We start from the raw sequence: 23938 nt of genomic DNA, 5'->3' as shown, positions 1-23938 counted from the left end.
GCAAATTATTTCAACGTTTATTGTCGCCGGGGATAAGTTATTAACCTCAACGATGTCATAACTTCCATAACTCCGCCATCTGCCTTTTCGGAACGAATGTGTCATTCAGGCAGTGGGAGTACAGTGCTGAGTGCTTCAATGGCTGATCAGAGGGTATAGAGGGCCAATGAAAGCAGTGCGTCTCTCCGTCTGTTCGGGCCGCTTCTCCGCCGCACACTTCCTCTCTGTGGTTTCATCGGTTCTGTCTTTGATGCGCGTCTTAATAATAGGACTGAATCAAGCTAATGAAAACGCACTCATCAGATTAAAAAGGAAGCTTCAACCTCAGCCGGGAGATCGTGGCCTACACATATGACACAAGTACACACACACACACACATTCACATTCACACACAAACACACACAAATGTACACAGTCAAGAAGAGGAAGAAAAAAAAAACTTCCACGATGGAGTCCTTTATAACTCTGCATTTACAGAAGTGGTTTTGGTGATGGAAACAGGTCTGGGGGAATCGCAGCAGGGAACAGGAACACTACCTTCTGATTTCTCATCTGACGTTCTGACCGCCAATCAGAGCCTATCCCACACAGAGGAAGAGATGGAAGGGGAAGAGAGAGAACCAGCCTGGGAAGATCAGAATAAATCTCAGAATTGAAATGGGCAAATAAAGGCAAAGAGAGAGAGAAAGTACGATGGAGCTTCATTTCAGATTCAAGAGATCGCAGATGGGCACAAGTGAGAGAGTAGTCCTCCACTGCTATGTGCCATTTCCCTCTCTGCTGCAGTTGTCGTGTTCTAGTGGTGTTGGTGGTCTCCTTTTTAATGAATCCACTTCAAGGTAGTTCCTCTTTAATAGTTAATCCCCAGTCTGGTATGGTCGGTGACAGTCTGGCCCAGGGAGATGACATCTGCAAATAGTTCATTAACTCCTAACCAACAGCAGATGGATTTTACACGCCTTCAGTAAGTAAGTTTACATTTGCGTTTGCTGCGTACAGACTTTATTGCCATCGCCTGGACGTGCTTCCAAGATGTGCAAAGATGTTGGAGAAATATATCATGTCCACTTCCCCCCCCCCCCCCCCCAAGCAGACCAGAACATTTTTTAAAGTGAGTGGGTACACCATAACGACATCTTCCATGACAGTAAATCATCCTTTCCCCATCTTCAAGTGGCTGTGACAGGCTCACCAGAGGATGCTCCATACCTATCTTTACTATCCACCTGACACTAGGTCTGAAAGTTGACCCACATGACGAGAGCTCTGTCTCCACATTCTCACACCCATAACTTCAGCCCCTTCTGGAAAGATTCGGTCTGACTTTCACTGGATTAGCAGGACCAGGAAGCTTGTGGTCGGAGTCTCAGAGAATGATATATAGGACACCAGTTGATTCATTTGCTACCGTGCATCCATAAGCTATCTGGCAGATCAGGCGGCCCGATTTTTAAAAGAGCAGTGATTATACAGTAAGCATCTCGGGGCTAATTGGCCGTGACTCGCGTTAAACCCTCACTGGCAAGCCAGCAGACGTTTTACCAACGGGGAATATGAGTGTACACGTCTATGTGTGTGAGTGTGTGTGTATTTTTCATTTTACGTTGACCATGAAAATGAATAGCGATGTGCTGTGTTACACACAAAAGGTCTCAATGAATGGCCTGGTGTTAATGTCTGTGTGTGTGCGTGCATGCACGTGTGTAGAGGCCACCAGTCCACAGCATGGGCTGACCATCTTGGCAGTGAGGGTTTAGTCATGGAAAGTGATGCACAGTTCCTCTCTGTGCAGACCAAAGATGACATCCACACCATCTTTCATCTTGTGCTCAGGCAGACTTGCTTACGTCTGAATGACTGAAAGCACTCATATAGTGAGTGACATCACAGCAGTGGATCTGTCTACAGTAATGTGGTGTTGTAATATTGTAAAAATAATTATGTAATATATTTCCCACTTCCTAAAAGACCAAAGAATGATGGAATTGTATTTTTGTACACAAACTCCTACTGTTGATTTTTATTGGATCTATCAATATGAGCACAGAGAGACCTGTGGTGCTGGTCTACTTTGATGAACTTGGAAATATACACTGGAAAGTAGAATCAATGTAACTTGAAATTGAATTTGTTTTTAATAGAACATTTACACATATTCATTTCAAGACTACTGAATATACTGGGTCTGCTGTGGCATTGATATTGACTCTAAAGCACTATACGGCTGACTAAGCTGACATTAATCTCAATGAAAGTTGACTTAAAGATACAACAGATTTTCTCCCAAAACAGTAGATACCAAGACACAACCAAAAGTTTGCACTTTTTTGAAGATAATTGTATTGTTATAAGGTCTTCAAAGAATATTTCAGCACAGAGTGTAACAGTAACAGAGACAAAAATGAATTGTCACCAAACACAAAAAAGTACAAAAAAGAATCAATAAATAAATCAAATATATACCATATAATAAATGTAATAGCTAGGTGTTGGCTATGTTTTTGCATGTTTTGCATCTTTTTTTTTTCTTATCGGTAGCTGGGTAGTAAGTTTTTCTAACACATAGAACCTTGAAGGAGTCAATACTGAAAATACAGTAATAGGTTTTTATTATTAGACAAACTCACCCACTATGTACAGGTGTGTGTGGCCATGCTAGTCGAACTAAATTTCTTTATCCATAATATACAGTTTTAAAGCATAAAGCGGTCTTGACGTAAACATTTTGTGCTGAGAATAAAATACTTTGCAACTATGCATGGTACAATAGTTACCATTACTCTCAAAAATGTACATAATCAACCGAGAAAAGGCATTTTTCTAACACTCGCCATCTCCATCAGGAAAAACAAAGGTTCCATTTGACATAAATATACACAAGTCTCTGTTTTTATTGTTTCAGGTCATTCAGTCGATCCTTTCAACAGTTCTCCCATTTTTTGTCGTTCACTGTCGAAGATCTCCATCCTCATTCTTTCCCTCCTCCTCCTCTCTCTCTCTCTCTCGCTGTCTGAATCATTTGCCTTTGCTTCCTTCGTCCATGTCCCACCCGGCCAACATTCAACTGCGATTCATGTCCATCCAGTCCTCCTGCTTTCCTTTTTTTAGAATATTATTAGAACATCTTTTCTTTTGTAGTTTTCTTTAAAATACACCTCAGTCTTTTTTTGTCCTCCTCTCGTCCACCTCAGACACCAATGAGATGTGAGCAGAAAGGGAAGAACTGCTGCGGAGTTCTGTGATGTCACAGAGGGGGAGGTGAAAGGTCAAGGGGATGTGTCACTGGCACATGAACAAGCAGCAGAAGGTACAGAGAGAGGAAAAAGAGAGAAAGAGAGAGATATGGAGACATGTGAGCATGTGCAGAGTACCTATGTGTACAGTAAGTATACATGTGAGCATCTGTGTGTGTGTGTGTGTGTGATTGAGAGAGAGGGTGGGGGAGAGAGAGAGAGAGAGAGAGAGAGAGAGAGAGAAGGGAACTGAGTGTGTGAATGACAGTGAGGTTGTGTTTGGTGGGGTGATGGGGTGTTTGTGTGTGAATGTGTGAAAGTGTGTGTGTGTGTGTGTGTGTGTGTGTGTGTGTGTGTGTGTGTGTGTGTGTGTTAGTGAGGAGCAGCAGATAGCAGCTTTGAGTTTTGGGGGGTGGCAGGCTGGTCTCAGTCCTCATGGGCTACTGGCCCGCAGTGAAGCCAGGTGGTCGCTGTGCTGGTTCTGAGCCCGGAATCGAAGCCTCTGCTTGTTCTTCTTCTTTGGTTCTTTTCGAGTCTTCGGACCTGCATGTGTGTGTGCGGGTGAGAGAAAAAGAGAGAGAGAGGAAAACATCAAACTTTTGAAATAGTCTTTTAATGCTGAATTATTCAGAGTTGGCACTCACGCCGGTATATTAACTTTGGCAGGTTCCCCTGCCAGAATGAACCCTTTTTTCACCCGCATTTCATGCATTAACTTATTGCAATAGCACATAAGACACACACACACACACACACAATCAGGGCGAACGTTGTTGGGAGAAAGGAAATTGCATAACAGTATTTCCATGCTAAGGCTGTCCTTTCACTCTGAGGTTAATATAGCCCAGGTGTATGAGTGCTGTGCAAAGCACCCTGGGAAAGCATGGTGTACAATGTCCAGGTTGGCAGCGAACTGGGACGCCCAGTGCAGACAAGTTCAGACGAAAGGTCAAAGAATCAGAACAACGGCAAAAGATCTGTATAAACTGTGTGTGTGTGTGTGTGTGTGTGTGTGTGTGTGTGTGTGTGTGTGTGTGTGTGTGTGTGTGTGTGTGTGTGTTTGCATGCAAACATGCACACAAGTTTGCGTGTTTCTTGTATCACCTAAATTGCACGCAAACCTGAAGGGCGAGGGAGGGAGAGCGAGTCAGGCTTGGACGAGGAGATGCTATCTGGACCCCGTGCTGGCACACCAAGAAACAAGGGCCCGCGCTATGATTACCACTGAGAAGGTTTGTGGGGGGGAAATGCCAAAGGGGGGGAAAAAGGAGCGGCCCGAAAACGATCTCCCCACATTAAGCCTTTGTGGGGCCTGGCTCAAAGTCTTATTATTGCACTTGTTCAGGTCATTTAGCATGGGAAAGTGAGGTGGGGTTTTTTCGTAATGTGTGGAGACTTTATCTAAAATTGGCCCCTAACTCGTGGCTCTGGCGTACCCGGGAGCTTAAGTGCTGCTCTCAGCACCACACTGTAAATTCCTCTTAAAAAATGATTTTCTCAAATGGAAACAATCATGAAAAATAGGTCCCGTAGATGTGTGTGTGTGTGTGTGTGTGTGTGTGCATGTGTGTGTTTTTTTCTGTCTTTCTCTGCACTTTTAAGGTAGCGACGGGGGAAACAAATGAACAGTTTCACATGGCCGCTCCAAGCACAATTTCCTGCAATTAGTCCAATCGCTGCTATTTCTAGACCTGGACATTAAAAAAAAAAATCTTATGGTCCAAACAATTTGACATGCCACAGCGGTGTAGCAAAAAAAAAAAAAAAACATTTTTGTTGCGTTCGCACGTTGGCTCAGTTTTTTGGTGGGATCTGTGACCGGTCCAAGACTCAGTTGCACACCAGGCACAATGTCACCTCCCCCTCCGACAGCTTCTCATTGCTTCGGAGGGCAATTTCCAACAAAGGAAGGAAAGTCACTGAACTCTTTTGGTAAATGTCACTTTCGATTTCGCCACCGAGCCACCATGAGGTTATGACTGCATGAACACGGCAGCGGCGTACTCCTCCATCTAGACCGCGTGCACTTCCCTTCTCTAATTGGCATTTAAAAGGGACTCATGTTCATTCGAAACAGTGTTGCTATGCACTTCATAAACAAGGCCTTCAATGCAATCAACTCAAGATGGATTACGCTTGACGGCTATAAAGCTTAGTGCTCTGTACTAAAAAACCAGCTATACCAGGCAAAAGTCCCACATCCCTGCCTCCTCTCGACCCATTATAACAATATTCTGTCTTCTTATAAAATATTTCTATTTATGGCAACAAGTTGGCAGTGTGAACAAATGTATTCTGGCTCACTCCAGATTTTGCAGTTATACAAATGTGTTAAAAAAAAAAAAATACAACACTTAAATGATAATACTACATCAAGTTATTTTAAAGCGCCAATAGTCTTAAGGGTAATTGATAATGAAGCAGCAAAGAATGTCCTAATATGCCTCAGCTTGTTTTCTGATCTCAAAGATACCCATCATGCTTATAGGCTAATCTGTTAAAGCACCCGATAAATGCTGTTATGAAATGCACAAGCTCAAATGAATCGCAGGCGGTAACGCTGTGGCCAACAGAGTTTGTGCCAGCAAACATACAGATTATATTTTACCTAAGTACTTAAAACCGACAGCTAGAGGGCAACCCAAACCAAGTGAACGCCGTTTCCTGAGCTGCCCAGAGCCTCAGACTGCAAGTCAAAATGATACCCTGGCTTGCCTAGCTTGCATGTGATTCAATGCACAGGGGCGTAGGTTGAGTACGTTTGGCTCTCTGATTGTGCTTGCCATCTAGATGAATGAAGCTTGTAAACACAATGCTGTTTTTGCTTATGGATCTGCTTGGCTGTGAAAGCCCATAGTAAATCACATTTGCACAGATAGGACAGTGCCAGATAACTGTGCAACTTCTGATACAGACCCGCAAACGAGTGCATACATTATTCTCTTTGTCTTTTGCTTGTTGTTTGCGGCGAAGCTTGAGTTACAGCATGCAGGCAAAATGGAAGAGGAACTTTTTATCTCATGGGATGCTTCATTTTCTTAATCTGTTTCATCAGTTTTGACGTTACGGTGTAATTCACCGTGATTTCACTGACATGGCTTTCCCTTTGAAGTTCGATAAAAATAGCACTGCCAAAGCATCTGCCAAAACTGTTAATGTTAAAATCATTTTCAGGGCAAAACAAATAAACAAAGATGGAGAGAAACAACATATCAGCTAATTAGAAGCGGAAAATGTGTGTGTATATGTGTGTGTGTGTGCGCACGCTTGTGTTTGTGTGTGTCTTGTCTGGCCTATATGTGTTGTAATACAAGTTTAAAAAACACCAATGTCACAGTCACCACAATATGGCATGTTTGTAAGCAAATGTGCAGGCAGAAGAGAGACTGCTTTTCCTCATATGGCCACGGGGGGAAACATTTCTAAATGTTCACTTGGCAACAGGCGCTGTGTGAGGGAGGTAATGTGTGTACGCATGTGCATGTGTGGAAGCTAGCGTGTCTTTGTCCAGATCTCCATCTGGCTATTTGTGCTGAATTACACAGCGTTTGGCACGAGAGCACTATATCTTTGTAAGTATGTGATTTACAGAAGAGATGTACAGAAAGTACACTGTCTGGGTGTGAGCACGACTCTCTCTCTCTCTCTCTTTCTGTACATCTTCATCATCTGACTCGTTCTGAGAAATGCTTCTCGAACCCTTCCTCTGCCACACACAATCTTATCAGCTGCCAACGCACCTGGCAGCGTAAGATTAAACATCCCTGCATGCACTGGGGCGGCAGCTCCTCCCTGACCTCCACTGACCGTGCAATCCACCACACTTTCATTGTGATCCATCACTTTCTCTTTTTCCCCCCCTCCTAGCCCCTCTCCCCTTCTCTATACCTGTTTATGCCACATGCCTAGTAAAACTCTCGTCTCTCCGCGTGAAAAGAAACAGTGCCTCTCACAAGATGCTGGACCCCTTTTACGCGAGTTTCAGTTTTTCTATCTCATTAAAGGAATTTTATGGTGTTTTCCTTACGCTCTCCAACTCAACTTTCTCGGTGCCATCTACCTTCTTTTTCTTGTTTTTCTTCGAGCATATCCCAAGGAGATGAATGGCTTTAAAAGTCGTTATGCGAGTGTGAGAAAAAGCGAGTCTGTTACTAATCCAATCTTTGCATTTGCAGAAGACCACAGGGGAGGGAATTCACGGCTCAAGATTAATATGTTTGAGCAGGACAGAATAATAGTATATTTTTCTCTGAGACCCACGCTAAATCTTGCTTCGTGTCACGACAATACGGTGTTTGAGGCCTGACCATAGAGAGCAGGCAAAATGACAGCTTAATCAGGTATACGCACACACAAAAAGCAAGGCACACAATCCTACCCTACTATTTTGCTTGTGTATATGTGTGTGTGTGCATTTTGTTGTTTTGTGTTTCTGTTTTGTTTATTTCTAATGACTTCAAATGAAATGAAGACTCAGGCCCCTGGGCCAAAGTGCACCTGTGGTGGGGAGGTTGGGGAAGCACACCCTAGAGAGGTGTTCTCTCAGCTGAGTGTTTGATGAGCTCACTGATTTGATTTGACGCGCCACAGCAGCGCACTGAAGGGGCTCCATATAGCATCTCTTCTTCCTCTTCAGCATCGAGCATCCCTCCCCCAGGGACACAAGCCCGTCCCACCAGGGTGTTGGATTGTTACTCGACAGTAACAGACCAGAGCTGAAACCCTGTGTGCGTGTGTGTGTGTGTGTGTGTGTCTGTGTGTGTGTGTGGAGAAGGTTTGTGATTGGCGAGGGCATGACCTAATGAATAGGAGAAATGAGCAGTTGGGGGGGGGGGGGCAGCCCAAGTGACTTCATCCCTGCAGTCCGACTCAACTCGCTCAGGAATCGGAGGCTCTAATCTGATCATGCCGGGCCTGCGGTACCGGCTAATCGATGGCTGACCTCAGGAAAGGCATTATGGGAGGACCGGAGAGAGAGAGAGCGAGAGAGAGAGAGAAAAGAGAGAAGGAAAGCAAATGGCCCCATCGCCAAAACTCCCTTCAGCCAAACACATTCTCATCTTTCACACGGCCGACGATTAGTATTAATCACTGTCTCCTTCCGTGAAAAAAGGGAAAGAAAATCGAATGGCGATTTTAGAGCATCAGGAGAGCAACTTGGGAACGGTAAAGCCTGCTAGGAGCTGTTCTTAAGAAGGGTATTTTTTGGCTAATCTACCACATAATTATCATAAACACACACACACAGAGAGAGTCATAGACACACACTCTTAGACACTCAAAAGCGAAAAGCGCATTATTTGTGAGCAAAGGAGAGGCGCGCTGGCGCCAGAGAGATTTGATTTCAGTGGCAGAAATTGGATTAGCTGCCATTAAGGCCCCTCCTCACACATACATTTATAATACCGCGAAGGAGAGCGCTCTGACGCAGCAGCCAGTTCCACTCTCTCTCCCCCTTTCACACACACACACACACACACACACACACACACACACACACACTTTCCGGCGTGGCGTGGAGTTTATGTGTCCATATCTGTGTGCATGACACAGCAACACAATATAGGACTGTTTCTGTGTGTGGATGTGTGTGTGTGTGTGTGTGTGTGTGTGTGTGTGTGTGTGTTTCTGTGTGTGATTTGGCAAAGTCTGTCAATTTCAGAGAGTCATTTTTTATTGGAAGTGCATCTTCACCTAATATCTCTGACTCAGCCTGAGTCACTCAGTTAATGTTGGTCGTGCAAGGAAGAGGAGATGGAGGATGAAGAGATATGGGCTACATTTCCAAAGCATTGTCATTGTAATGGGTGTATCTGCATAAGTGTGTGTGCGCGTGCGTGTATGTGTGTGTGTGTGTGTGTGTGTGAGTGAGAGAGAGAAATGGAGAACATCAAAGTAAGACAGAGAAATGGATGAGTCTGCACTGAGAAAAAAGAAAGAACAAAAGATGAAAAAAAATCCTCTCACCCAGTTGAGACAATTCTTTATGAGAAGAAGTCCCATCTTGTCAACTGGCCAACAAGACGCTCTTCTGCACAGCGTCACTTAGCCTAACAAGATTTCTCTGGATCGTACCTTTCTCTCTGCTACTCTCCTCTCTTCTCCCACTCTCTCTATCTTTCCCTCCCTCCTTCCCTCCTCCTCATCCCTTCCTCCCTCTCTCCACCATTGCCCTATTGCTCTGCTTACAATCACCGAGCTGCTTAGCGAGGATGATTTAAAACATATGCATTCCGATTTAAAAAGCTAATGTTAGGATTAGGAGACTCATTATTTTCTCGTCTATGGAAATGGCAGAGATTAAGCGGGCAGGTTGGTCCACTGGGCCAGGCCTTTGAAGCTCGTCTACCGCTGACGTTAAATAGAAGCGAATACCCAAGACGGCCGGAAGATTAGCGTGTTTTTAGCCCTGCGGAGTACCCGAAAAACACGATGAACGCCTGATTAATCCGTCCGGTGTCGTTTTTTTGACACTCCATGACACATGACAGTGTGTGGATGTGTGTGTGTGTTTTTTTTTATTTGGGTGCAGGTGGGGTGGGGGGTGGGGGGGTTGGAGGTTGCTGATGGACTGAAACGGCCGTAGCGGCGGCTGTTGGTATTTATCACCATGAGCATCAATCTTGGCCGAGGCAGCAGTGCTGCCGCTGTACAGTATGTCTTCAGCAGATGTCCTCCAGGGCTCCTCTGTAACATGGCTGCTGCCATGACGCCGGTCTGGCCGAGAGTGAGAAGGAGCTAAAACCGTCTGGGTTCCCCACGGGCTGCCGGACACCGTAAAAGTTGAGCTCTCTGTTTTGAGTCGCTCTTCCCCTCTCTGTCTCTTGTCTTCTTTCCATTCCTCTTTGTGTAGGTCTTTTTTCACAGTGGTCAGCTGTGCATGTTATTCTCTCTCTCTACTACAGTTTAGTTTGCAGGTCCACACCCTTGCATCTGACAGCAGTGGCTTGTTGGCCTAAGTTGTTTTGGCCCTGTAGTTTGTTGTAAAGGAACGCACACAGGCAAGCATGCACGCATGTGGACTCACACACAGACAGACAAGACAGACAGACACACACACACGCACACACACACATTCACAAATGCGCTGGTGTCACCGTGGCCGCGTCACGAGGCCAAGGCAGTGTGCTGCATGATATGCCTGCAACCACAAACCCCCAGGGGCAGATGTCGAAAGAGAAAAAGAGGAGGGAGAGAAGAAGAGAAAAGACGCTGAATCTGCGGTCTCCTATCTCTTCCCCAGGCTGACTCACTCGCAGCACATCTGTGTATAAGTACATAGATCCTTCTCTCTCTCTCTCTGTCTCTCTCCTGCTCTCTGTCCCTCTGAAAATGAGGGGTAATTAGCTGTAGTGGAGTTTAATTACTGGCTAAATGTTATGTTTCATTTCTGATGAAGCACATAAAAAGCTGCCAGCTTTATCAAAGAGGGGGCCCCAACCCCAAAGCTATTTCTGATGTCACTGGGAGAGGGACGTTTGTTTGGTTGTGTGTGTATGGATGTGTTTTCTGTATCTGTGTGATGGTATGTAATATGGTTGTGTGTTTGTGTGTGTGTTTTGGGGGGGGGGGGGGGGGGGTCCGCTCACTCCATACCTTCCTGTAACAGAGCAGGAGGGCTGGGTGAAAGGCTAAAAGAGGAGGGCTCAATTTGAAAAGATCAAGGGCATCCTGGAATCCTACAAATTCATCATCCTGCGCTGCGATCCTTACGGCAGATGTCAATTACGCTTAAACGTCAGCCGGAGAGAACCGGGGGTGCTCTGGTTCCGTTTTGGACGCCGCAATCTCCAAGTCACATCTCAAATGGGAGCCTTTCATCTCCATCAGATGGACTTCCACATCTGCTCCGCGCCGAAATATAAAAGTGGAATGATATGCTGAGAATTGCGAGTAGGGACTGTTTCCTGCATTCAGTGGTCCAATTACTCATGTCCTTGCCCCGCTGTGCACAGCTGAAGAGGTCACTGAGATGTATGTGCTAGAAAATTAGTTCATGATTTATTGCTGATTGTTCATAACAAGTATAATATGTGGTCTGATGAAAAGACAAATGGCTTGCAAATGTGGTTTAACGCATTTGTGACACAAGGTTTTTTTTTTTTTTTTTACTCGGATTTCTCCAGCTAGACTACGAAAATCGACTTACTTTCCGATTCAATTCTATGCTTCGTGGAACTGCGAGTGAGCTTGGGCATTTTATCACCACACAAATAGCCTCCCCTTGCGAAACTCGTGCAGATATTTGTACACAAATTGCAGTTAATCTCAGGCAAAGACGTGACCTTCTCATACCGCCATTAACCTCCTTGATGAAACATGTGTGCTCCATTAGCAGTATTAAATGCCCCAGTGGTGTTAAGAGTGCAGGGTGGCGGTGTATATGGAGCTGGGGATTAGCATTGAGGGCAGCGGTTATAAGAGGGAGCAGCACTGGAGGCCTCGGCTGGATCAGTGTGAGTCATTAGGGCGCACTGTGCCCTGGCTGTGGACCAGCAGGGGCTGACGCCGTCTTACAGCTTAGAGCGCGTGAATCCACTTCTCTCCTCTCCTCTCCTCTCCTCTCCTCTCTCTTTGTGCAGACAAGGAGCGAGACACTGTCACAAAGATGGAGGGTAACCATGATAAACTTGGTGTGATATCACCGAAAAGTCATCTGGTAAACACTCACACAGTGATAGACACACACACACACACTCACACTGCACTGCACAGTGGGAGATATACTGTATTCCTGTCCCAAACCGCAGGACAGCAAACACACACGCATACAGATAAACACACACACACACACACACACACACACACAAACATACAGATAAAAACACAGCACACACACACATACACTCCTGTCCCAAACCCCGGGAGCATCCAGCGGTTGTTTTTGCCATATACTGCCAAGTTAAAGCTTCTGTATTCTGGGAGGAAAAGCGGCCAGTCCCGCCCTCCTCTGTAGTGTTTACATCTCTGTAGTGTTTCAATACCTCTTCACGTTTCTTCTCCACTCACCCCAGCGCTCCCTGGCCTTCTTGCCCCACAGGCCCCCCTGGGTACCTCAAGGGGGGTGGGGGGTGGGGGGGGGGGTAGTGGGGGGTGGGGGGTTGAAGGGGATGTAAGAGGAAATTGTGGTGCATGATGCCGTCTTTCGTTCTCATTTCTACCCAAGCCCCCTTCATCCCTCTACCCCAACGGGAGAAACCAGAGGAGGAAATCTCCCCTCGGATCTGCGAACCCCTAGCTGCTCTTTTCCTGAGGTGGAGGAGAGGAGAGGGGAGGGGGAGGGTGGTGTGGGGGGTAGGCTGGGGCCAGGGGCAAGGGGTTTTGGGGGAGGAGGATGGCAAATCAGAACGGCTTAGTCCTTAAACCGGACACAAATCTCTGTGAAACGGCTGAAGTCACAGGAGTCATGGCTCAGCCTGCTTTCTTTCCATCTCTTTTCTCTTCCCCTTCTCTCTCTCCCTCTTTCACTCACTCATAAACACACACACACACACACACACACACACACACACACACACACACACACACACGTTCCTTCTTTTTACTCTACCTCACGTCCTCTCTCAACTTTCAGGCTTCTTTTTTCTGCCTATTTGTTGTACTTTGTATCTGTGTCTTTCACTTGGCCCCAATAGACGTTGGAAATGAAACGTTACTGTCCTTGTTTGAGACATGCTAGAAAATCGATCCATCAGGAGTCAGGTGGGAAACCGGAAGAAAAGATGGAGGAAGGAGAAAGAATATGAAAGGGCTTTTTCAGAAGGTCCCGCGAGACTGTCATTTTTTGACGGCAAAGCGAGAGACCTCCGGGCAATCCCACTGTGGTTCCATACCACGCCACTCATCCTAATGCCTGAGTGAACCTGACGGCTTTTATCCTTCACAGCTTCAACAGGGGCCAACGAGCCACCAAAGACCTGCTCTCCTGGCCACGGCTGTGTTTGATCACTCCCAAACACAAACACACACACACACAAATTCCTCTAGGACAAATATGGAGCTTACTTCACATATGGCAAACATTTCCACCATTTTTCCTGTGGGTGAATGTGTATGAGAGTATGCTCCGTGTGTGTCTGTGTGTGTGTGTGTGTGTGTGTGTGTGTTTTTTTTAACCTTATTTGATTACCGTGTAATTTGGGGGGAGTGATTTCAAGGTCTCACCTAGTCTAAAGTAGACTTGAGAATTTCGCTGGGAGCAGGCAACAGGGAGAGATCTCATAGTGTGTGTGCTCGAGTTAAGAACAACGTGGAGTGGAATGCAAGTGACCCAATCTCCCCTGTCTTACCGCAAAGCTCCATCCGATCCGGTGGGGATCGGGCCCCTGTGCCGCAAGCCCTCGGGGGGATGCTTCTTACCCTAAGACGGGGCCCATCGGGGGACTCTGCTAACATCCAGGTGTAATTCCCCTTTAGGGGCTGCGGTGCTACGGCACTACAGAAATTGTGGCCAGTTGATGAGTTTAGTGTTCAAGATCTCCCTTAAGCCCAAGGTTTTCTCCTAAGTCACGAAAGTGAATTTCCTCTCAAATGAAGGAAAGCGCATAAACAGTGTGTGTGTGTGTGTGTGTGTGTATGTGTGCGCATGTGTCTATGTGTGTGTGTGTGTGTGTGTGTGTACAAATATGCAGGCCCCTACTCACTGCTTCGCTTTGTCTCTGATCTATGCCTATTTATAAACCCAAGCAAGTACACACTGGCACACTCAAAACATGCAGAAACACACTCACACACACACGACTCATTTTGTTGTGTCTGGGTGTCTGTTTCCTCGGTCCACTCTTCTCGACATGAGAGGGTCAGAAGCCACAGCCTCTGCTGGTTCATCAGGCTCTGATTACAACCTGTGATGTCTCTATAAAGATGCCCGGCAGCAAGGAGAGAAAGAGAGAGAGGGAGGAAGAGAGAGAATGAGTAAATGAGAGGGGGGGAGAAGGGGTGGAGACAGAGAGAGAGGGAGAGAGAGAGAGAGAGAAAGGGCGAGGGAAAGAAAGGGAAGGGGGTTTCTGATGGCTGTGCTGAACCAACTGGTGTCCAGATGTGCCTCGTCACCCCCTCTGCACACAGCGTTGCCACTCAAGAGGGCGGTTTGGGGCATGCCAGTACCCTTCCGCAAAGAAAAAAGAGGAAGAAAAAAAAAGTGTTGCATGGAAAGAGATCCTCAGCCAACACATTGTCCCCTCTACAGTCTGGTCTCTGTGCTTTGTGTACTGGGCATCAACTCACCATGCCTTTGGTGGCCTTTGTTGTGTGAATGAACGCACACACAGATGAAATATGTGCTTGTGTGTTGGTGTGCAAGGGTGTGCTCTGTTGCTTGTTCTTTGGATCTATGTGATGTTGGAACTTTGTTCTTTCTCTAGATGTGTGTGTGTGTGTGTGTGTGGATAATTGTTTGTTTATTTCACTCTCTGTGCTGTGTACTCCTTCAGTCACTTGAACTGTGTGAGAGTGTGTGTGTGTTTGTGTGTGTGTGCGTGTGAGAGAGAGAGAGAGAGAGAGAGAGAGAGAGAGAGAGAGTATGTGGTAGCATATAGAGGTCTTTGGGTCTTTCCATTTTCAAAAATCAATCAATCAATTAGTAGATCAATAAATCAATAATTTAATAGGTTTCAATGGCAATCAATCAACACCCCCCCCTCTCTCTGTCTCCATCTCCCTGTCTATTTATCCATCCTTCTACCCACTTCTCACCATCTGACGTTCATGCGACAACACTTCCCCCTTTATTGGAATATCTCTGGACAACTGACTGCACATGTCCAGTTCCTCCATCGCTGCACTCGTTCAGTAAAACTCATTTAAGGTCTGACTTTAAAAAAAAAAAAAATAGAGAAATACAAAAAAAAAAAGATTAGAAAAAAAAAATAATGAGGTTAAAAATAAATTCCCGGTCAGAGAAAGCCAGATCACAATGACGCCGAGTGTGGTAGTGGTGGCGGAACTCCAGACTTCTAATAACCTCCGCCTCTTTCTTTTGCACCCCCGTCCACTCCACCCACCTACCCACCCCACCACCACCTCCACTGCTCCAAAGGACTCCACATGTTTATGGCGCATGCCTGTGGTATGACGATGGATTCTCCATATAAAAGCCAGCGGGATCATGGGGTGTTTCAAATATTGCTCTCTGAAGACAGTTGCTGACAGAATGACAGCGGCCATATTTATTTTGGTCAGGGAGCAGGGCACTTTGTGGGGAGTTAATCAGAGACTCCCACACCCCCCCCACAAGGAATGTAACCATGGCTTTGAAAACACACATGCACACTCTCTCTCTTTCACACACACACACACACACACACACACACACACACACACACACACACACACACACACACACACACACACACACACACAGAGTGAAGGACCAGGGACTACTGGTAATGACTTTCTGCCCATGTGGAAGATTTAACACAGTCGAAAGGCCGTTCGGTCATAAAAGGCGGCTCCTAAACGGCTGATAGCTCTCAGGTTGAGGGATGTAATGATTAATGCCTCCTGTCACACCGAGAAAAAAATCAAGAAATAAAACTCACTTTCATAATTACACAGTGTGGGGTTACTAATGAAATCGGATCAGGAGGAGGCGGCCGCGTGGCTGGCTAGCTCCTGGGACGGGACAGCGGCGCTTAGTAATCAAACCGCTGTCCATTTCAGAAGTTGCTTGAGGTGAGATAAGTGCAGATAAGTACACATAACTGCAATGTGGCCATTAGGAGTGTGATTCTGCAGATCTGATATCTGGATGGAGGGAAGGAGTGGAACACATAACGAGGTTTCACTTGCGCATCTCCCTTTTAGTGCGTGTCACCACAGCATGCTGCATGCCAACTGCTAGAATTCCTCCAGCTCTTGTCTTGGTGCACTAGCATGTGTGTGTGTGTGTATGTGTGTGTGTGTTCGTGTGTGTGTGTGTGTGTGTGTGTGCATGCGTGTAGAGTAATTGTAAGAGTTCACTTGATCGCCAGGTCCAAGCGGTAATTTTTCCCAGAATCTTCCGGCGTAGGACCCGTTGACACACACCCTCTCCCAAGCCCATCATCCCACACTCGCTGGCTGAATCCGACCGACCGGTCTCTCCCACTTGGGTCAGGGGAAATGACCAGTGGATTCATTTAAGCTCAAGTTAAAAAGGGGGGAGGGGGGGGGTTGGGTAGGGGGCGAAGGGTTGATTTCCCGTAACTGGACGCCATCCGCTCTGCCAGTGGATAAAGTCTAAAAGCCCCCAATCAGTTCTCCGGAGCTCAAAAGATATAAGCAGCAAACTCAATCCCCCTCTGTGTAATTCTCTGGGATGTCTGTTTCCCCTTCCCAATACACAGCCTGAAACCATTTATGGAATAAGACACGAAAATGATAATGGGTAAACATGACGATCGATAGCAGGGCTCACTTCAAAGAGCCTCACTTCTTTCTGTAACTTGTGCTGTTTAACTTGTGCTCTGAGACGCCAGTGTGTTTGTTGTGTTTGACAGTGTGAATGTACTGGTTGTAGCTGAGCGGTCTTTCATCAGCCTCTGGAGGGATGCTTTGACTTTCCGTGACACAATGTGGAGTTAAGCTTAAAGTTCTTGAAACCAATTTGGTTGTAATGTCCATCACTTTTAATAAATGCCTCCACAAAATCGCAACATGTGAACATTTAAGTCACTGTATTGAAATGCTTATCCATATTTTGAAAAGCCCGGACTTGAGTCTAGGATTCATTTAAATATCTGTTGTCTTGAAATCATTCTCCAAGTGATAAAATTGTCTTTTCCCCTACATCTGAAGCCATAATTCCGCTCGAAGTGTCTTCAGCTGGAAAAAAATCTAAATTACTTTTCTCCTGGTTTCGGGTGTAGAAAATAGAACAACGTGTTGCGGGCCGAGACCTCTTCAATGTTCCTAATAATTAGAAAAAGACTCTCCTGTACACAAGACTGACTGGGCTAATTTTACTAGCTCGCGCTGCGCCACAAGCGCTCACGGGCCGTCTGATGGACAGTGGCCAGCCCGAGTGCGGCCATCCAAGGCTGAGATGCGGTGCCCCCGGGGGAGTCAGCGGCCGTGGCTACCGTGTCGGCCCTGCCGAGCCGGCTAATTAAATGAAGATTAGTCCATCGGCACAACAGTCACAACAGGCTACGGCTCGAGGCCCGGGGCGTGCATAATCACTCCGACTCGCCGGCAGCCAATTAGTGAGCAACCCCCGCTCGGGCCTGGGAAAGCGCTCCGGTGCCGACTCCCGACTCCTGGCCTCCCACCTCCCACTGGCGGGAACGCTCCGTTGAGGACCGCCGTGGAATACCAGCCTGTGTGGGATTGTGTCTGGAGGATATTAGTGGGTCGCTACCAGATTGCTGGGAATATCCAGCCTTAACCAGCCAGGCAAGGGGGTTGGGGGGTGTGGGATCACCCGTTTTTTATTTATGGTCACAATGGCACCATGCTTTTCGCCACATTGGTAGGTTGTCTGTGGGCATCATCGTCATCATCACCTTCATTGCTACCAGTGGAGCAGTGTCAACAGAAATGGCTACATGTCTGAAAGAGGGAGGGGGGAGAGCGTGGCCAAGAAGAGTCTAAATAATGATTAAATAAAAACAGTCACGTACTCCCCCACCACCAGCCCCTCACCCTCACACACACACACACCCTCACACACACACACACACACACATATACACACACAGACACCTTCCTTGACGTGTGTCCAAGAGAGCTGGCTCACAGGGGTGGCAAGAACGAAATGGCAGCTTGTTGCTTGGTTTGGATGTGGCCCGGGTGTTCCTCTTCTCTCTCTCTCTCTCTCTTTCTCTCTCTCTTGCGGAGGGCTGAGAAAGCGAGAGCATGCTCCATAAGAAGCGAATATGTCTTCTTTTGGGGAGGTGCTTGTGTGTGTGTGTGTGTGTGCATTAGCCCTGGCACAAACACTGCAGCACTCTGTGCAGCGTGGGGAGAGAGACAGCCAGGCTCAGGCTCAGTGGCGGATTTGGACGTGCCGGGCGGTTTGGGCAGGGGGAGGGGTGTTGTAATTGAAAGAGATCAGTGGAGGGCACTCTCGCCCAGAACAACTCTGACTGGCAAGCCAGACGCACCCCCCCCCCCCCCCACACACAACACCACCACCATCGCCACCACCACCACCACCATCGCCACCACCTTGTCTATTTTTCCTCCCTACTGACTGGGAACACATAAATATCACACAACATGGCACACCACTTTAACAACATAAGTCGAAGGAAAATAGAGGCAACTGAAATCTTAAAATAGCCCAATGGAGGCATCCCATAAAGCAGTAAATGGGATCTTTTACTGCCTCTGAGAAACTAGATGATAGGAGATCAATCTTCCTGCAGGTACACCTGTATTGATCCGTGCTCCTGTTGACTCAGGCATAATCTCTATCTTCAAATACAACACATCTCTACCCGGTAATCAAGCTGTTGGCCTGTATCTGAAAAGACGGGTTTGATCTTAGAGAGTCTCACGTCTCATTATTTTATCTCCATCTCAGAAAAAAAAGGACACATGACTCTGCCCAAGCTCAGATGCAGACACGGAGAATTCGGTGTGAAACTAATGTGGTAACGTAACCCAAAGCAAGCTGCCACCGGGAAAAGGGAAAAGTTGTGCTAAGACGGATTACGTTTAGCCTCGACTGGAGAGTGCTTGGCCAGTGTGGAGGTGAGAGAGAGAGAGAGAAAGAGATATGAGGAGAGAGAGAGAGAGCGAGAGAGAGAGAGAGAGACCTGGGATTTACAGGTCCTTCAGATGGGCCCTTAACTGGGAGAACAGAAGAGGCGAGACTGATGGGAGGATAGCAGATGTTTCTCCTGTTACCGAGATGGGAAATCGATAGCCCCACACAGGGCTCATTTTGCCCAGGGCAGAGGTACTTAATCCAATGACCATTGAAAATCATTAGGAGCAAAGTGTGCTCCTCTCAGCGTCTCACGGCGGCCCCATGCCCGTCTCCATGGTGCCTGCACAGGCCCCCTTGCTCATCTACACACAAGTTCTTGTGCGAGGGATTAGCATAACCTACTGGGCCACACACACTCAAACACACACACACACACACACACACACATGCATGCATGCATGAACATACACATACACACACACACACACACACATGGAAACACACACACACACACACACACACACACACACACACAAAGGTGCATACACACCTACCAATGTACAGGTACACACAGCCACTCTCACATATGCACATATGTACTCTCACCCAAAAAACTCTCTCACACACAGAGAAGCGCGTGCACACACACACACACACACACACACACACACACACACACACACACATGTACACGTACACACACACACACACACACACACACACACACACACACACACACATGTACACGTACACACACACACACACACACACACACACACACACACACACACACACACACACACACACACACACACACACACACACACACACACACACACTGTTCTGCATGACTTAGCTGCACCACTTTTCTGCTGTCTGAGAACCTGAAAGCAGCTTTGCTACCAGAGGAAAATTAGCCAATGAGTCTCAATAGCGTGTTTGTGTATAACCTCAATCGCCCTAAATCCAACATCAGGGCATTACTTGAAGATTAAGGAGGCATTTTGAGGCAATAACATTCTAAGTTGTTTATACAACATTTAATATTATTGACATGTACACAACATGTACACGACCGTTTGTGGGTTAGGAAGAGAAAGAGAGAGAGGCAAAGAAAAAAGGAAGAGAGGAAGGGAGAAATGATTATTTTTTAAGTGGTGACGGGAGGAGGTGAAGGCTGAGGAGGAGGTGGAGGCTGAGGAGGAGGAGGAGGTGGAGGAGGAGGAGGAGGTGGAGGAGGAGGAGGCAGTGGGGCCTGGTGGAGACTGTGGAGGTGGAGGCCTGAGGAGGAGGCAGTGGAGGCTGGTGGAGACTGTGGAGGTGGAGGCCTGAGGAGGAGGCAGTGGAGGCTGGTGGAGACTGTGGAGGTGGAGGCCTGAGGAGGCTGTGGTGGAGGGCCTGTCACATGTCTGTTTGTGAACCAGTGACTCCGCTGACAGCACTTGGGTTCGGGGAGAGTCTCCAGAGTTATGCCCTCCACGTGGAACCACCGATGTGTGTGTGCGCGTGTCTTCAAGACATGATTTATCACGCCCGAGTTTGGGCTGTGTTTTATGTGTGTGTGTGTGAGAGAGGGTGCATGTGTGTGTGTGTGTGTGTGTGTGTGTGTGTGTGTGTGTGTGTGTGTGAAAAAGTGGGAAAGAGAGAGAGTCTATGAGATGTCTATTTCTCCACACACCCTACGACCAGAGATTGGGTGTTTGTTGAGGACGACTGGGGAGCGTAGCGGTGATTTGTGGAGGTCCACTGTGGGCGCATAAGCTGACGGGGTGGGTGGTGGGGAACTCCCCTGAGCACACGCTGTTTACAGCAAACGTCAGCGGCCCACCCAGGGAAGACACTTAACACAAGGACAGGAGGGGTCCCCCCTTACATGCTCTTAACAGCCACAATGCAACTGGACTGGCTGTTGGGTGATCTACGACCTATCATCACCAAATGACCCTAAATTTTTCAGTTCCCAGAGATTGGATAATAGGTATGGGGAGATGTCAGCGTCATCGTCTCCATCCTCCTCCTCCCCTTGCTGCGTGTCTCTTGGTAAGATAAGTACTTGCAGATTGTCATACAGACTTGTCCTCAGGGGCGCTGATGTCCAGATGTCTTGAAGGCTTTGTGCAGGAGGGATGAGCTAAAAGGTCATTTGCACGCTGTCCCCCATTCTGCGTCATTAAGCTGATCGAGGACCAATCTGCGAGTGACGTCGTCGTTATTATTTCAACACAGAGAAATGGAAGCCGTGGAGTGATTAAATAAACAACGCTATAAATAGCACACCATCATATGTTAACCTCAGCCCCCCCCCTTCAATCTACAACCCCCCCCCCCCCAGATGACTTTTCTCCTTATTTCCTGTCTCCGTTTAATCCATACCAATCTGCAAGGGTCTGCTGTTACGTAATCCTATACTTATGCTAAATACTGGTGTCTAGTATGAGCAGGGAATTACGGTTAAAAAGTCAGAAAAACCCTTCTCTTCAGCCTCCATCCTTATCCTTTAAACGTCTACTCACTTCTCGTACCAGTCTGCCCGCTGCCTGGTGCATTTGTGAAATTACGCTTAAGACGAGGGAAAAGCATACACACTGTTTATAGTCTACAACTAATCCTATTTGTGTTGCTAGACGTAGTTTCTTATATTGAGAAGAAAAGCTGCTGAATTAAGTACCCTTCGCAGACTTCAGTTAAAGTCCCTGGAATTCGATATAATTTAAGAGGTCAACCTCTGAGGAATTTTTACATGAGGCTTTTGCTTTAAATGGACCTGAAGGAGCTTCAGCCAAAAGACTCAGCTGTTGACCAGTAAAGCCAGATCTAAGCCAACTAACATTTTACTCAACACATGAGCTACACAATTCCATTTTTATCATAAAATTTGCCTAATTCTGCCCTCCGACCAAACCGCATGGATGCTTCCACATCAGCAAAGTGGTACTCACATCCTCCAGTGTCATGCTTGGTTGAAAAGTGGCAATCTCTAAATAATGCCAAATGACTTAATTTTATTTACTGGATTTAAGAGTCTTTCGAAGCATATAAAAAATCAAGTACAGTTAAATGAGAAAAAATTAAGAAAGACAGAAAAAAAATCACAATTACCATGGCACATGGGGTTTCCAGGCACAGGTTCAACAATGCCTATGACCATAGCCTCTGACCTGTGAGGCGCCTCTTTAAACAGACTTGACATGCAGTTTCTAGAGAGTTCTACGGACCAATGACAGGAATGGCTATTCTACGCGTTCAATTACCACTTTTACAATAGACCCCCAATCAGCGACCTCATACGAGATAATTGAAGCCAGTAAGCAGCCATCTCAATGCTCGCTTTTAATTAAAGAGGACTATAAACTACTTCTGGAAAAGGTCAAGCAAGCAGCGCTAATTTAGCACAGGGGGAAAATCTCTTCCCCAGAAAACCAGGGGAGGGTATGAGGAGACAGGATGTGCCAAATAATCACAGTTTCCATCCATCCAGGGAGCTTCTCCCCGACCTCAAATAATATTGAGAGATGGGGGGACGACGACCATGGCTTATCTCAACTTTATTTCCCTACTCAGCACCACACTACCAGGCCACGGCCAGCCTGTCTACACAACTTCCGAATATTCCCAACACATTTTTCCGTAATACTCGGAATCTTCTGATGGAGTTCTATGTTGAGCACAGCAAAGAAAAGCTAACACTAGCAGACACCAGAGACTTCTAATGCATCACGTTGAGCTAACAAGTCCCTGTTAACTTCACCTAAAATACATTCAAAATTGCTGAACAGCGGAGAGTAAAAATATATGCTTGGATTACAGATTTCCTGTCTGTGCTATTTCTTGCTAACCTTGAGCCAAATTAGCTTGGACAGTCGGAATAAAAATGTATTCAGGTGAGGAGGGGAAAAAGAATAACACTACTGTGGAGAGAGAGAGAGAGAGAGAGAGAGAGAGAGAGAGAGAGCGAGAGAGACGGTAAGAGAGAGACGAGAGAAATAAGAGAGAGGGAGTCAGTCACATAAATTATCATTGCACACTGTATCCTCCTTGATAATCCTCCTCTGAATGAGGTAATTATTTCCATTAGAGTGTTTGGCCCATCTGTGAAAAGCTAAACAGTTTTTTTAATGAAAAATGTTTCCTTGGCCCTATTTACAGTGAAAATATTTTCCCCCACATTTGACTTCTCATTTAATGGTCAAAATACATGCAGCGCGCACCGCAAATAACTCTCAAATACTGCAGAGGAAACAGAGTGCACCATTGAGGAAACCTGCACTTCATACTTTGAGGAATTCCACAGGGCAGAGACGAGGAGAGTGAGTGAGAGAGAGAGGCCGAAAAAACATACCCCAGGAGGCGGAGGAGGGGGGAAAAAAGGAGCGAGTGAGCGAACGGAGTGGTGGAGTGACTGCACAGGCAGGAGGTCGACTCAAGAAGCCCTGGAAAATAGGCATATTTCATGCTCAGAACTGTCATGCCACTGTGGACCCAGACACACAAGACCCAGTCTCCCACAAAACCAACAGAGGAGGAGGAGAGGAGGGCCACACGCGCCAGTGTTTTTCTTTCACCTTTCATCACCTCCAGTGGCAGATACACACAACAAAGTTCAGAGCAGAAGGAGGAGGGGGGGGGGGGGGGGGTTAGATGGGGTATCGATGCCGTTTGCCAAAAGCTTGTTCGGAAATCCCTTCTACGATGCCTCCCTAAGCTCGACTGGTAGCGCAAGTCACTGGCATCACTTGGGGTCAGGGATTCAATGATGTCTTTACGAGAGAAAAATACAACTTCCTTCCAAAGACTAAATCCTTTAGGCCTCCAGAACTCGCTCTGGATGCATCAAGAGCATCTGGTCAATAACCAGACACAAATGCGACCTCAGAGAGGAAAGCTGAGACAGTTGCATTGTGAGTGTGAGTGTATTGTGACAATATTGTGGAAAAATGCCAAACACCCAGAAAGACAGACACAGACACACCCACACAGAGTCACACACACACACACACACACACACACACACACACACTTATACACTCACCTCTCCTGCAGTGCCTCATGGACATTTTGCAGCGGCGGGAC

The 23938-nt window shown here is 46.7% G+C and overlaps 1 protein-coding gene across 1 annotated transcript in view; it reads right to left on the bottom strand.

Annotated features, from left to right (window-relative positions):
• Nucleotides 1-2174: 2174 nt before the first annotated feature.
• The window catches only part of rspo2 (R-spondin 2), a 55618-nt gene continuing 33854 nt past the window's right edge, over nucleotides 2175-23938 (bottom strand). Inside the window, exons 5-6 of the mRNA XM_076279448.1 lie at nucleotides 23898-23938; nucleotides 2175-3777 (exon numbers count right to left, since the gene is read on the bottom strand). The exon at nucleotides 23898-23938 is cut by the window's right edge and continues 148 nt beyond it. Coding sequence (XP_076135563.1) covers nucleotides 3668-3777; nucleotides 23898-23938 — 151 coding nt within the window. The 3' untranslated portion in view covers nucleotides 2175-3667. The remainder of the gene's footprint in view (nucleotides 3778-23897) is intronic.

Source organism: Alosa pseudoharengus, unplaced genomic scaffold (genome assembly GCF_046254945.1).
Source record: "Alosa pseudoharengus isolate Yale_2024_CS ecotype anadromous, Long Island Sound unplaced genomic scaffold, YU_APseudo_1.1 YU_APseudo_1.1_scf_12, whole genome shotgun sequence".
Classification (NCBI taxonomy): Eukaryota; Metazoa; Chordata; class Actinopteri; order Clupeiformes; family Clupeidae; genus Alosa; species Alosa pseudoharengus.
The sequence above is the reverse complement of the archived record's forward strand: the minus strand, read 5'-3'. Positions and strand labels throughout refer to the sequence as shown.